At 36.4% G+C, this 16,390-nt stretch overlaps 1 protein-coding gene across 4 annotated transcripts in view; it reads left to right on the top strand.

The window, feature by feature from the left end:
* PRKG1 (protein kinase cGMP-dependent 1) overlaps positions 1–16,390 on the top strand; it is a 1,237,939-nt gene that overhangs the window by 1,202,144 nt on the left and 19,405 nt on the right. For all 4 annotated transcript variants that reach the window (XM_082339465.1, XM_082339464.1, XM_082339466.1 and 1 more), the window contains 2 exons: positions 13,035–13,174; positions 14,083–14,172. In XM_082339465.1, coding sequence (XP_082195591.1) covers positions 13,035–13,174; positions 14,083–14,172 — 230 coding nt within the window. The remainder of the gene's footprint in view (positions 1–13,034; positions 13,175–14,082; positions 14,173–16,390) is intronic.

The raw sequence follows: 16,390 nt of genomic DNA, 5'->3' as shown, positions 1-16,390 counted from the left end.
ACACATATTTTCTGGCTTTTTCTTATTTTAAAATTCCTTAAAAGCTTTGTTGAGGTATAATCTACTTACCACAGAATTGTACAATCACCACCACAATCCAGTTTTAGAACATTTCCATCACTTTAATAGAATCCTTGTGGCCCATTTGCAAATACTCTCCATTCCTACCCTCAGCTCCAGCAACTACTAATTTACTCTCTCTCTAAAGATTAGCCTTTTTTACTGCATGTTTTCTTACACTAAAACTTTGTTTTACACTAAATATTTTTATTTTCTACATGTATAATTGTAAATTTAGTTCAATGTGGATCTGAATATAAAGGTGTTTAATACACAGCAACTTCATGCCTTTTTTCTTTTTGAAGTTTATGGTGATTTTATGGCTCCTTTATACCCTACTTCAGCTTTGTTACTGTACCCAACTGCTACAGAACAGAGCTGTTTAAGCTGTTTCCTGAACATGGAGTTTGAGGCCAGTATCTGATAGGCTGTGAAGCATTGTCTGGCAATAAGGGAGTATTGCAAAATGATGGAGACAGAACAACCTAGTGTTTATGCATGTCTAGAGGGTCTAATAGTTGGCTTGCTGGTTTACTTGGTTGTTAAAGTTTTATTATGGGTCTTTTGCCTCTTTTGGTGAATCTGGTTGAGAACTGTAACCAGAGTAGAGAAAAGCATACTCCCACAGTTTGGCACAGTTTATCTTATAGAATAGGACCTATACATTTTTCTTAGTCTAGGGTTTTCTTTCTCTTTCTTTCCTTCCCTTCCTTCCTTTATTCCCTCCCTCCCCCCACCTGCCTGCCTGCCTGCCTTCCTTCCTCCCTCCCTCCTTCTTTCCATCTTCACTTATAGAACTTTTCTTTTCACTATAGACCTTGTCATGAATTCCGTAAATTACCTCAATTTGGATTAAATGTGAGCTACTCAAATTTTACAATACAGACCATGGCCACATTGTTCCTGGGTTACTTAGAAATCTATTTCCTCCCTGTTTATAAAGACAGCCCAAAATAAAGAAATGATTGTATGCCATCCCATGTAACATGGATTGCCTGATTAAATCGTGTGCTGGTTTGTTTAGAGAAAATATTTGCCATTCCTATTTTGCTGTTGTCCAGCTATTACAATTAGGATGACTCTGCCTAGATTTCCTTATGCCTTGGAGTCTGTTTTAATGCTCTTCTTGGGAAAGCTACTACTATTTCTATCCAATGCATGTTCTTTGACAATTAGTAACACAGAAAATACAACAGTTAAGAAGCAGATCCCCTTTACGTGTTGGGGTTGAGAGAACAGAGCAAATAAAACCTCCACATCCCAGGAGAATATGCATGTGCTGTAAACTCAGGGTCATGCTTCCAGAGTGAATCATCATGCTTCCTTATGCTACCTTTGTGTTACTAGGGTAATTCCCCCTTTATCCTTTGGCCCAAGCTATTGCCACAGGTTTGTTGGGCTGTTTCCATAAGGTTAAATATAATTAACATGCTTTCAAAATGCATATTTATTATGTCAAATTTCAGGTTCATAGAACCTTCCGGCTGGAAGGAACCCTTAGATGTAATTTAGTTTGGTCCTTCATTTTCTGAGAGGTGGCCTGAGGCCCAGTAAGATTATATGACTAAACATAAACCTATTAGTGAAAGATCTAGGACTAGAACCCAGGTTTCCTGTGTAAGCTTTTCTTTTCTTTTCTTGAAATATAGTTGATGTACAATATTATGTTAGTTTCAGGTATACTACATAGTGATTTGATATTTGCATACATTATGAAATGATCACTGCAGTTAAGCCTAGTAATCATCTGTCCCCATACAGTTATTACAATATTATTGACCATGTTCCTTATGCTGTATGTTACATCCCTCTGACTTACTTATTTTATAACTGGATGTTTGTACCTCTTCATCCCCTTCACCTATTTTACCACCCCCACTTACTTCCCCTCTGGCAACCACACATTTGTTTTCTGTGTCTATGAGTCTCTTTTCATTTAGTTTTGTTTGTTTGGTTTGCTTTTAGATTCCACATATAAGTGAGATCATATAGTATTTCTCTTTCTCTGTCTGACATTCGACTTAGCATACTACCCTCTAGATCAATCCATGTTGTTGCAAATGGCAAGATTTCATTTTTTTATGGCTGAGTAATATTTTATTTTATATAAAACACACACACCACATCTTCTTTATCCATTTGTCTATTGATGGGCACTTAGGTTGCTTCCATATCTTGACTATTGTACATAATGCTGCTATGAACATTGGGATATATATATATCTTTTGGAATTAGTGTTTGGGCATTTTTTGAGTAAATACCCAGAAGTGAAATTGCTGGATCATATGGCAGTTCTATTTTTAATTTTTTATAGGAACCTCCATACTCTTTCCACAGCGGCTATATATACCAATTTACAATCCCACCAACAGTGCATGAGGGTTCCCTTTTCTCCACATCCTCACCAACATTTGTTATTTGTTGTATCTTTGATGATAGCCATTCTGACAGGTGTGAGGTGGATTTTCATTGTGGTTTTGATTTGCATCTCCTTGATGATTAGTGATGTTGAGCATCTTTTCAAGTGTCTGTTGGCCATCTGTATGTCTTCTTTGGACAAATATCTATTCAGTTCCTCTGCCCATTTTTTAATTGGATTGTTTGGGGCTTTTTTGATGTTGAGTTGTATGGTTTCTTTGTATATTTTGGATATTAACTCCTTATTGATGTGATGTTTGCAAATATTTCTCCCATTCAATAGGCCAACTTTTTGTTTTGTTGATAGTTTCCTTCACTGTGCAACAGATTTTTGGTTTGGTATAGCCAATTTGTTTATTTTTGCTTTTGTTTCCATTCCTTGAGGAGACATATTGAGAAATATATTGCTAACACTGATGTCAAAGAGCCTACTCCCTATATTTTCTTCTAGGAGTTTTATAGTTTCAGGACTCATATTTAAGTCTTTATTTTGAGTTTATTTTTTGTATATGGTATGAGAAAGTTGTCAGTTTGATTCTTTTACATGTAGCTGTTTAGTATTTCCAGCACCATTTATTGGAAAGCCTATCTTTTCCCCAATGTATATCCTTGCTTCTTTTGTTGTAGATCAATTGACCATATAAGCATGGGTTCATTTCTGGACATTCTATTCTGTTCCATTGATCTCTGTGTCTGTTTTTGTGCCAGTACCTACTGTTTTGATTACTGTAGCTTTGCAGTATAGTTTGAAATCAGAGCGCATGATCCCCCCCCTGCAAGTTTGTTCTTCTTTCTCAAGATTGCCTTGGTTACTCAGGGTCTTTTTTGTTTCCATACAAATTTTAGTATTGTTTGTTCTAGTTCTGTGAAAAATGCCTTTTGCTAGGGATTGCATTGAACCTGTAGATTGCCTTGGGTAGTACGAGTATTTTAACAACATTGATTCTTCCAATTCATGAGCGTGGAATAGCTTTCTAATTGTTTTTGTCATCTTCAATTTCTTTCATTAATGTCATCTAGTTTTCAGGGTACAATTATTTACCTCTTTGGTTAGATTTATTCCTAGGAATTTTTTCGATGCAGTTATAAATGGGTTTTCTTAATTTATCTTTCTGATAGTTCTGATATCTGAACTATCAGATAGTGTATAGAAAGCCAACAGATTCCTGTATATTAATTTTGTATTGTGAAACTTTACCAAATTCATTTACAAGTTTTAATAGTTTTTTTGGTGATGTCTTTAGGATTTTCTATATATAATATCATGTCCTCTGTAAACAGTGACAGTTTTACTGCTTCTTTTCCGTTTGGATTCCTTTTATTTCTTTTTCTTGCCTGACTGCTATAGCTAGGACTTTCAGTACTATGTTTAATAAAAGTGGTGAGAGTGGGCATCCTTGTCTTGTTCCTAACCTTAAAGAAAATGCTTTTAGCGTTTCACTGTTGGATATGATGTTGTCTGTGGCTATGTCATGTATGGCCTTTATTATATTGTGGTATTTTTCCACTATTCCCACTTTGCTGAGAGTTTTCATTATATATCAATGTTGAATTTTGTCACAAGATTTTTTTGCGTCTATTGAGATGATATTTTTCAATTTGTTAATGCGGAGTATCATACTGATTGACTTGTAGACATTAACCATCCTTGCATCCTTGGGATCAATCCCATTTGATAATGGTTTATGATCATTCTAATGTACTGCTGAGTTTCGTTTGCTAATATTTTTGTTGAGGGTTTTTGCATCTATATTCACCAGTGATATTTAGCCTGTAATTTTCTTTTATTGTGGTATCTTTTTCTGCTTTTGGTATCAGGGTGATGCTGGCCTGGTAGAATGAGTTCTGAAACATTTTTTTCTCTTTAATTTTCAGCAGTAGTTTGAACAATATAGGTATTAAGTCTTATTTAAATGTCTTCTAGAATTCACCTCTAAAGCCATCTGGTCCTGGACTCATGTTTGTTGGGAGTTATTTATTATTATTATTATTATTACTACTACTACTATTATTATTATTGATTCAACTTCATTACTGGTATTGTTTGATCACATTTTCTATTTCTTCCTGATTCAGTTTGGGGATATTGTATCTTTCTAGGGATTTATCCATTTCTGCTAGATTGTCCATTTTATTACCATATAATTGTTCATAGTAATCTCTTATGACCCTTTGTGTTTCTGCAGTGTTGCTTGTAACTTCTCCTCTTTAATTTCTGATTTTATTTTTGGGCTCTCTGCTTAACTTGATAAGTCTTGCTCACAGTTTACCTTTTAAAAGAACCAGCTCTTAGTTTCATTGATAGTTTCTTTTTTTGTCTCTATTTTATTTATTTCTGCCCTCATATGTATTTTTTCTTCCCTTCTACTAACTTTTGGATTTGTTTGTTTTTCTTTTTCTAGTTCCTTTCAGTATAAGGTTACATGTTTTTATTTGAGATTTTTTCTTCTTTCCTGAGGTAGGCTTGTATGACTTTAAACTTTACCCTAGAAATGCTTTTATGCATCCCATAGATTTTGGATTGTTGTTTTTCCATTCTTCTTTGCTTCCAGGTATCTTTTTTATTTCCTCTTTACTTTCTTTAGTGACCCAATGGTTGTTTAGTAGCATGTTTTTTAGACTCCACATGTTTGTGTTTCTTGCAGTTATTTTCTTTCAGTTAACTTCTAGTTTCACACCATTGTGGTTAGAAAAGATGCTTGATATGATTTCAGTCTTCTTAAATTTATTGAGACTTGTTTGGGGGCCTAGGATGTAATCTATCCTGGATATTTGTTCCATGTGCACTTGAAAAGAACATGTATTTTGCTGTTTTTGGAAGAAATGTTGTATATATTAAGTCCATATGGTCTAATATGTCATTTAAGGCCAGTGTTTCCTTACTGATTTTCTGTCTGATCTGTCCATTGATATAAGTTGGGTGTTAAAGTTCCCTTCTGTTATTGTATTACTGTCAATTTCTCCCTTTACAGCTGTTAATATTTGCTTAATGTATTTAGGTGCTCCTAAGTTGGGTGTATATATATTTGCAATTGTTGTATCTTCTTTTTGGCTTGATCCCTTTATCATTACATAATGCCCTTCTTTGTCTTGTTATAGTCTTTGTTTTAAAGTATATTTTGTCTGATATTAAGTATTGCTACCCTGGCTTTCTTTTATCTGCATTTGCATGGAATATCTTTTTCAATTCACTCCCTTTCAATCTGTGTGTGTCTTTAGATCTGAAGTGAGTCTTTTGTAGGCAGCATATAAATGGATCTCGGTTTTGTATCCATTCAGCTATTCTATGCCTTTTGATTGGAGCATTTAGTCCATTTACATTTAACGTAATTATTGATAGGTATGTACTTATCGTCATTTTGTTAATTGTTTTCTGGTTGTTTTTGTAGTTCTTTTTTGTTCCTCTCTTCTTCTTTTGCTCTTTTACCTTGTGATTTGATGAGAATCTTTACTGTTATGTTTGGATTTTTTTTCTCTTTTTGTGTGTGTATCTATTACAGGTTTTTTCTTTGTGGCTCCCATGAGGTTCATATATAACAACATATATATTATTATAGTAATATTTTACATTGATGAGCTCGAGGTCAAGCACATTTTAACAACTCTACATTTTTACTTCCCCCTGCCTGTTTAATTTTTTGACGTCATATTTTGCTTCTTTTTTGTGTGTATCCCTTAACTACTTACTGTGAATATAGATAATTTTACTACTTTTGTCTTTTAACCTTCCTGCTAACTTTGTAAGTAGTTGATCTATTGCCTTTACCAGTGAGATTTTTTCTTTTTATAATTTTTATATTTCTAATTATGGCCTTTTCTTTACTGCCTAGAGAAGTTCCTTTAACATTTCTTGTAAAGCTGTTTTTTGTGGTGCTGTGAACTCTCAGGTTTTGCTTGTCTGTAAAACTCTTTATCTCTTTCAAATCTGAATGATAACCTTGCTGGGTAGAGTATTCGTGGTTGTAGGTTTTTTTCCTTTCATCACTTTAAATATATTGTGCCACTCCCTTTTGGTCTGCAAAGTTTCTGCTCAAAAGTCAGCTGATACCTTATGGGATTTCTCTTGTACATAACTATTTTCTTTTTTCTTGATGCTTTTAAGATTCTCTCTTTATCTTTAGTTTTTGCCATTTTAATTATAATGTGTCTTGGTGTGGACCTCTTTGGGTGGATCTTGTTTGGGACTCTGTGCTTTCTGAACTTGGATGTGTGTCCTTCCCTAAGTTGGCGATATTTTTGACTATTATCTCTTCAGGTAAGTTCTCTGTCCCTTTCTCTCTTCTGCTTTTGGGACTCCTATAATGTGAATGTTAGTACACTCAATGTTGTCTCAGAGGCCTCAAACTATCCTTATTTTTTTTAATCCTTTTTTTTCATTTTTCTGTTCAGCTTGGGTGATTTCCACTACTCTGTCTTTTAGATCACTTATCCATTCCTCTGTATCATCTAATCTACCTTTGATTCCTTCTAGTGTATTTTTCATTTCACTTAATGTGTTCTCCAGCTCTGTTTGGTTCTGTTTATATCTTCTAACTCTTTGTTGAAATTCTGTGTTTATCCATTCTTCTCCCAAGTTCAGTGGGCATTTTTATGATCATTATCTTGAACTCTTTACTGGGTAGAGTGCTTATCTGCACTTCATTTAGTTCTTTTTCTTAGGTTTTGTCTTGTTCCTTTGTTCAGAACATATCCCTCTTTCTCCTTATTTTGCCTAAGTCTCTGGTTTTATTTCTGTGTATTAGGTATGTTAATTATATTTTCTGATCTTGGAGAAGTGTCCTTATGTGGGAGATAGCCTACGTGTCCCAGCAGTACACTCCCCTCTGGTTAGCAGAGCTGTATGCTCTAGGGGAGGCCCCTCTGTGGGCCACTTGCACACTCCTGTTGTTGTAGGGCTGACTACAGTGGGTGCGCTGGTAAGCAGGCTTGCCCCACCCAGGCCAGTTGGCTCCAAGGCTATACGTCATGCAGTGGCTGCAGGCCCCACTGGAGGGTAGGCTTCCTGCATAGTTGGTGCTAGTCCACTGGTGGTGGGGCTGAGTCCCCACACAGCAGTATGCATGACCTGGGCCAGAGAGGCAGGGTGCATCTTGGGGCAGGTGCCAGCCTGGGGCTGGTGCCGAGTACCCAGCACTAACAGGATAGAGAGAGGATTCCAAAGTCGCACTTGCCAGTGCCTGTGTCCACATGGTAGAATGAGCCCCCTAAAATGGCTGCTGCCAGTGTCTTCATCACCAAGGTGCTCCTACTTGCCCCCTGCCTCTCCAGAGGCTCTCTAAGATTAGTAAGTGGGTCTGATCCAGGGTCCTTTCAAACTACTGGGGCTTGGAGTGTGTGAGATTTTGTGCACACCCTTTAAGAGTGAAGTCTCTGTTTCCTAAAGCCCTCCTGCTCTCCCAAACACAAACCTCACTGGTTTTCAAAGCCAGACGTTATAGGGGCTCATATTGCAGGTGTAGGACCCACAGGCCAGGGAGTCCAATATGGGACTTGGACCCCTCGCTCCTTGGAGAGGACTTCTATGATTGTGATATTCCTCCTATTTGTGAGTTGCTGACCCAAGGGTGTGGGTCCTGACAATATTGCGTTTCTGTCCCTCCTTCCCGTCTCGTGGTCGTTCCTTCTTTATGTCTTTAGTTGTAGAAAATCTTTTCTGCTAGCTTTCAGGTCATTCTCATAGATGGTACCTCTGTAAGTAGTTGTAATTTTGGTGTGTCTGTTAGAGGATGTGAGTCCAGGGTCTTCCTACTCTGCCATCTTGGCCACCTCCCACTGTATAAGCTTTTCTAAGCTCACTTCATCATCTTTGTTCTATAGTATTAGCTTACCTAAGTGAGTCACCCTTTCCTGTCATGCATGGAACTGTAATTTGAACTACTTTATAAAGGAATTTTGCATAATAATAGGCCAAGTGATATTGACAGTTCAAACCTTATATTTAATAAATCATTTTAATTACAGTATAGTTCAGAAATCTGTTTTCTTCCAAAATAATGAAAAGATATCTGCAGTGCAAAATAAACTATGAACTGTTAATAAAAAGTTAAATAGACGAATGGACAAACAGATTCTAAGGACCAGCTCCCAGTCATTGGCACTGAGCTAGTTTAAACCTTGCTCTGATCATAACCCTCCTTCCTCGCAAGAGCAAAGAATTAGGTCCAACAGGAGACCAGCCTTTATAAAGCAAGTGCCTGCCCCAGATAAAAGCAAGCATGTATTTAAATACAGCCAGCAATTGTGTCTTCAAAGCTCTTCAAAATGCTGGTGGCATTGCCTCTCATCTTCAGGTCAGTATTATCTGGGCACCAGCTAGAACCTGATAGTTAAGAACATGTCAAAATCTTTGTCAAAAATTCCCACATTAAGATTCACTTTGCTCAAGGATACATTCCTTCAAATGGCAACACAGTGATTCACACTGAAGCAACATTTTACTGTAAATGAAACTTTTTCCAATTTTAATTTCTGATATAGCACATAGCATTACTTATAAAAAATAGAAGAAATATATCGAGTATTAGCATTTTCTCATTCATGTCTCCTTTCTAGAAGTCTTGAGAGTGAAACCAGTATGGTACAAGGGCCAGCAATCTTTTAGATGTAGCTTCTCAAACCTCTACTATTCCCTTGGTAGAACTGAAGTGGATGGGGTGGGAATAGGAATGGGTACAAAGTGGCATTCATCCTGTGGTGGATTGTATTTTGAGAAAATTGCTTTGGCCTGAAGAGACCATTAAACTAAGAAGCACAAAAGAATAAAGGCAACTAACTGAATGTGTTCTCTGTTCCAGACACTGTGTTTGATATATAGGCCCTTTTATTTCATGTTCACAGGCAACCTAAGAGAATTATCCACATATTACAGATGAGGAAACAAAGACAGAGCTTCAGAAATTTGTCCAAGATCACAATAAAAAAAAAAAAAGGTTGAGATTTAAACAAAGGTAGTCAAATTTCAAAGCTCACATTCTCAACCAGTGCATTAGCCTGTACATCTAGATGGGGTTAGGATTGTCTGCAAAGACAAACCTGGGAATCATGCCTAAACCAACCAGGCTGGGAAGGATTCCTGAGCAAGAAGAAGAAATGCATTCCTTTCCTCCTCTTTTGCCTTCCTCTGTTCACACTCAACATTTATGTCATATCTCTAGCTGACCTGCTACAAAATCATCATCATCTCAAATTGGCACAAGTGGACTTGGTATAATTAATTTGAGCAATAGGACAAATAAAAAGCAAACTAAATTTCACCTTAAAATTTTTCATGGATTAGTTTTGTGAAAACACTTTCATAATAAAGCATAACAGCTTAGGCTCTCAAAATACAAATTGCTGTAACTTACACTGAGAGTTTATATTGAAAGAAAAAATTATGGCACGTACTTTAAGGAGATGAAAAGTGTGGCTCAGCCCGAACTTGAATAGGTTGCTATCCTATACAGAACTTCTCAAGGTCTTTGCATACATGGAATTCTAATAGAGTGGTTTCCACTGAACCAGAATCCTTTGAGAAAGTCAGACAATAATAAATAGCTAGTCTGATTTAAAAGAGACTTAAAAATTTTTTTTCCATGACCAGAGTCATTATTTTTACTTACCATAAAAGTGAGATATGCTAATTGTACAAAAATTGAGCAATTCAAAAAAGTTAAAAAGAGCTAAATCAACTAAAAATCTCCCTAAGAGAAAACCATTGTTAACGTATCAGTGAACACATTTCTTTTTGTCTCTTCATAAATTTATTTTGTATTTAGATGTAGATGGATAACTGTCCCCAAGACCCAGTTGACATTATCCTAGAGATGATGTTATTAATATAGTAGGCTTTTTGGGAATAATATCACATTTTAGTCATTCAAGGAAAAGCAAGGTTAAGAAAACATCTTGTAAATATAACAACTGAAAATTCAGAGCTGTATCACATAGATATTTGGCATGTATATTTCCTGTGAAGCATCAGCATTTAGAAATCTTTTTTCTTCCTTTTTTATGAATAGTGGCAGTTTTGGAAAGAAGAAAAAGAGCAAATGCTACATACTTGTCATTTATAGCTTCCCTTGTTTTTATCCTGTTAACCTCAGAGATACACAGTATGGAGCTGAGATACCAGCTCTCTTTGTGGCTTTGCCAGTGATAAGTCATCATGGCTTATGTCATTCTTTCTTTGATTCATTTAGTCAACAAATATTTAATGAGCATTTATCCTTTGTCAGGCACAGTGGACAAAAAAATCCCCAGTCTTGGGTTGCTTACAGACTGGTGAAAAGAGACAGATATTCAACAAGTAATCAGAATAAATATTTGGTGCATTAGCTTGTGATAAGAGCTATAGAGAACACTTAAAAAAGGAAGGGAGAAGTAGGTGATTACTCTTTTATGTAGACTGGTGTGAGGAGAGACTTTCTGATTAGGAAACATTTGAGCAGAGAATTTAGGGAACTGAGAGGGCAAGCCCTGAGGATAACTGTGAGAGAATATTCAAGGCAGAAGAATAGCATGTGCAAATGGCCTGAAGCAAGAGCTTGCTGTTATGCTCAAGGAGCAGCAAGATGGCCAGTGTGACCTGAGCACAGTGAGCAAGGAGGAAGTGAGGCTTACAGGGAATGGGGGTTCAGATAACGTAGGGCCTTGTCGGACTGTGTGACAGCTTTGTCTTTACCACGAGTGAGATGGGAAGCCACTACAGTGTTTTGAACAGAGAAGTGACATGATCTGGCTTTGTTTTAAAGATAACATTTGATCTACCCAAGGTACATGTAGAGAGACCATCACTGAATGCCCATGCGGTGGCACTTTCTCATTTAAGGTCCCAATAACTCCATACAGTAGGTGGCGTTATCCTCAGCAAGAACTGGGCCTCAGAGCAGTTACTCAACTGCCTAAGAGGACTGAGAGAGGCCTTAAGTGGAGTCAGGATTTAAGTCCAGACCTGTTACCCTAAAGCCAGGGTTCTTTCCTCCTAACCTGTGCACAAGTTAAAACGTGTGTTACCATCTCTAAAGAGAATAATTTGTACATTCGGTGTGTGATCTACTTTTCAGTCATTTACCTGGGTAAGACTCTAAAGAGGGAATATGATCTGATTTCTTCTCCTCTGAGTGTTAGTACTCTGACACAGCTCATTTTTCATGTCATCTTTCTTACCCAGATTTCTTTTAGAAGTGGGTTTTCACATTTTTGTATTTTATTATGAACTATAACTGAATTCATTTGTATCACACTAATCTGTCATCTCAAAGAGTTTCACAAATGGAGTAGAGGGCCTTTAGCTGTTTAAGGCATTTTCAAATATCCATTTTCCCCTCTAACCTGTCATATAGATTCTCAAATGCTGGCAGCAAACTGAGACCTATTTATTTGAAGTGTCCTCGTGTTTTCTTCTAAAGAGCTTGCCACATTAATCTTCTCTCAGTGGAATTCAGTCTGTCCATGTGTACATGAGCAAGACACTTGAGACCTTCACTATCCCTGCAGCTAAAGCAGTAAACAATTCACAACTAAAGAGGAGACAGCCACACTTCAGCTGAAAAGCAGAAACAGCTTATCATGTTATTTCTCCAAGGCTTTCACTAGTTCAGGCTGTTTGGTATTATCTTGAGAATTCTGTGGTTTGAGAACACTCAATGGTAACCCTTTTATATTGCCATTAAGTAATTAGCTCAGTTATCTCTTCTTTTCCTTGCAAGTCACCTTGTTGAGATATTGTGTAAAACAGTGAACACAGACCAGCAGCCTGTCTGAGGAATGGCATCTGGAGGACCCAAGCTCTCTCCAGAGCCACCGAGAGCCATGTGGGGCTGCGACAGAGGCTTGGAAGCACTGGGGACCTCAAGGCTCAGCTTAGGTCTCCCAGTTAGGATAACTAAGGAGTAAGGTTTAAGGTCAGACAGGATTAAAGCCATCATGCCTATTTGAGAGGAAAAGAAAAGTAGTTTCCAAAGTCTTTAGAAAGAAATCTTGTTACTATCTTTTTTTTTAAACTGGAAGGAAGGGAAAGACTGTGAGATAAAAAGAAGAAATAACAGTACATAAATTTTCAGTCTCAGCAGAGACAAGGGTCTATCACTGAATTAAGTAACTCTAGAAATGTTTGTGGATTAGGACTAAAAAGAGGAAAAGCTTGTAGGACCGTATGGTCCTACTTTTTCCACACTCTAAGTAAAACTGGAGAAGGAATTCGTTTTTATTTTTACTTTTCTGACTGAAGGAGAAAAACTGTAAAGTATACTCAAACACATTATCTGAAATGAAATGAAATAATACAATGAGAATCAAATACACTTTCCCTCTTCTAATCCCAGTGGGCACAAAACTAATTGGCAATCCAGTTAGTGAAAATGCATCAGTTCCAGTGGAATGAGATTGGGCAATAGCTGTGAGCCCTGGATTTCAAACCCAGCTCCAGCAAGGCTTTACTGTGATACAGGTGGTGTTTGGGGTGTCATTTCAGTGCTCCATGCACCTGTTAATTTGGGGCTAAGAATGCATTCTGTTATATTAACTCTGTGGGTTCTTTTTTTTTCTCACTTCCTCCCTTCTGGCTTTCTTTAAGGTCCAATTGAAAAGTGAAGAATCCAAAACCTTTGCAATGAAAATTCTCAAGAAACGCCACATCGTGGATACGAGACAGCAGGAGCACATCCGCTCGGAGAAGCAGATCATGCAGGGGGCTCATTCCGATTTCATAGTAAGGTAAAGACCCTGCCCCAGGGCTCAAGTCCCCAACTCCAAGTGGAAAAGCAACCACATTTGCGCTCACTGTTACACATTTGATTCACACAAAGAAACATATTTTTTAATCTGATTTTTTTTAAGTTTTTACTAAATAAAAAAACACTAAAATTTTGATTTTTTTTTTTTTTTTTAATGAGAATCAGATTCTGTGAAAAGAACATGTTTTTCCCAAAGGAGATATCAGAGTTCTTAATGTTCCATTTTTATCCTGTTATTCCAAGAACTCTGCATAGACCTCTGGTGTGTGAAAGACAAAATACCAAAAATCAAACTATTTTACCTTGAATATTCTTTTTTTGAATATTTTTTGAAGTTGTTAAAAAATGAAATGACTATCCCATCTCAGTATTTTGAGAGCACTGATAAGACAATAATGAGTTGGTATTTTTTTTTTAATACTCAGAAGCTTTTCTAGTTAATTTGCCAGTGGCACTTGATGAAAACAGGGTATCACATGAATTTAAGTGAACAGTGCACAAATGTCATACACATCTATATTTTAAAGTGTCATCTACTGAATATCCATGCACACTGCATGTTTATGACCACTAAATATTGCTCAAGAGGCCACACTTGAAACGTTAGCCAAATTGGAATTAGAGGAACCCCAGGAAGCCCTCTTGGTCCATAATCATTTGGATTAATCCATTTCAAAGGAGAGACTACCCCCTACAGTGTGAAAATCTTAGTCATGAGCCATCGCTTCCTTTTTCCTCTTTGTGAATTTAGATCTTTCTCATTCTTTTAATAAAATTTCAAGCTTGGTAAATCAAGAGTAAGACTGTAATACGGGCACTGAAAACATTTACATGCTTTTAAAAGACAGTAACGTTTATAATCTTTGTTTTCTTGTTTGCAATTCACAGATTATACAGAACATTTAAGGACAGCAAATATTTGTATATGTTGATGGAAGCTTGCCTAGGTGGAGAGCTCTGGACCATTCTCAGGGATCGGTAAGAGTTTTAAGAAATTTCTATCATGTCTTTGAAAATGTAGTTGATTGTGATGGTTTGTAAGAAGAGTCAATTTTTATAAAGTATAAAAGTCATATTCACATATGCTTGTATTTCAAAATGTAAATATGGGTCACAACCCACTATATACATGTGATTTACTGTAAATAGGAAACTCACTCTGTTTCAGATTTGTAACCAATGGTATAGGATTAGTCCACCATAAAAATGGTACCTGTCAAAGTACATGCAGAGGCTTTAGTTTAACTTGAATATCACAATCAGACAACTATATACCTAGAATTCACTTCATTGCTGTTAACAGTGAAGAGAAAGTTATTTTATAGTTGCAATCTAGATTAACTGTCAGTTGGATTGGTCCACTCATTCTCCAGATGGGCTATCTTTCCTAACACTGGGAATTTTTTCCAAAGTAACTTTTCCCTCTACCTTTACATTGTTCTTTGGTTTCAAAATTAACAGAAGTTTCCAACCATCCCTTTAAGGACTTACCTGGTCTTGGGAAGAAAAGGAACCCACTTATACTCCTCTTTGCCCTTTCAGGTCAAGTAAAGTTGCTCTCTTTAGAGCTTATTTGTTTTGTTTTAATTATTCAAAATTAATTTTCTATTTCCTATTTATGTATATAGCAAACTATCTTTTTAAAAAAAATATTCTACCAACCCTAAATGTTTACTTAAAAAAAAACTACAATTTTCTGTGAATGACCTAATAACATTCAAAAGGCATCTTTGTTCCTTTGAATATTCACCTTTAGACATCTTTTTCTTTTATTTGTTACAATCTCACCCCACAGACTCTCCTTCATCAGGTAACATCTTTCAGACTCAGCTATAGACAGCCCTAATGTCCCCAGAAAGCCATGTTATTGACAGTTTATTATTTTGTAGATATCCCAGAATAGAACAACTAGTTCTTTATAAACTATTGCTTTGAAGTCTCATTCCTAATTGTATCCTTACGGTACCTTCATATCTTTGTACCCATTGCCCTTTCAGGTCTTTTATTCCCATTGCCTTACTTGTATATGACAAATGGGTTTCTTTTTACCTTATTGTGTCCTATTACATTAATGTTTTTTTTCTTAAATTCAAGGTAAATATGCCTATAAGGGAATGTATCATTTTGGCACTAGGGGACAGGGTTAACATCTGTACTGAGCTATTATATCATAGTGTATTACTACATTACTGTTAATTAATTTTGGGGTACAGATTATATGCCAGGCATTGTGATAGAGGCCGGGGATAAAATGATAAATAAAACAGTTGTGGTCCCATGCATCATAACTTACAGGATGTAGCAGAAAGTTAATATTCTGATTTGTGAGTTAATATCTGGTTTATCCTAATGTGCTTCTACTATATTATTTTTGACCTGACCTTCCAATACACTGATTTATTTGAAATCTCTTCCCTACTTTGTTCTAATTAGAATAGGAGATTTACGGGTAGAAGTAAACATTAAAGCAATAATAAGCCACTTAGGGAAAGGAACAGCGATTTTAAACTTCTATTAACTTCTTTAACAAAGACACCAACAACAATAAAAATTTTTTAAAATAATTTTAAAAATAATAATAAAAGTTAACCTAAAGTCCACTCAAACATGCATAGACATCAATATTCAACTTATTTTTTGCAAGAAAACGATTTCATATTTCTCCTTATTTAACTTGATTTTGCATTTTTGGGGTACATAAATGCTAGCCAAGGCTTACAAGTGAGATGTATTTGGATTTGTCAGGGTATGCTGACAAACGAATGCTATCAAGAAGCAGCTTGTCTTGGGAGGAGTGGATGGAGGGAGAAGATCAGTGATGGTCCTTTCTCTACCTCCACCAGACTGCTTACTGACCCTTGCTTTTGTCTTCCCTTTTATCATCCTTGGGTTTGGGGTACACAGTTGCTGAGTCCCTCCAGTGTACTAAATATTCATTAAGGAGGCATGATCCAGAGAAACAGCAGCTACCTGATCCTTCCTAAAGATTCAGAGGGGCTGAAGCCTCGACATTAAAAGCAATGAAGCTATCATATATAAAATCATCTTGGACTCATTGTCCTCTGCCAACTTTCTTTTTTAGATATTCAATATGTATGTAGCCTTACTGCTTTTATTCCAAGAGACTTTTATTTTTCCTACTTAAGAAATTGCTAAAGGAAAAGCATAGTTTTGGACATCCAGGCTCCAATTAATA

This window comes from Balaenoptera borealis (genome assembly GCF_965194805.1).
Source record: "Balaenoptera borealis genome assembly, chromosome: 10".
In the NCBI taxonomy this organism is placed as follows: Eukaryota; Metazoa; Chordata; class Mammalia; order Artiodactyla; family Balaenopteridae; genus Balaenoptera; species Balaenoptera borealis.
This window is presented reverse-complemented; position numbering and strand designations above follow the sequence as displayed.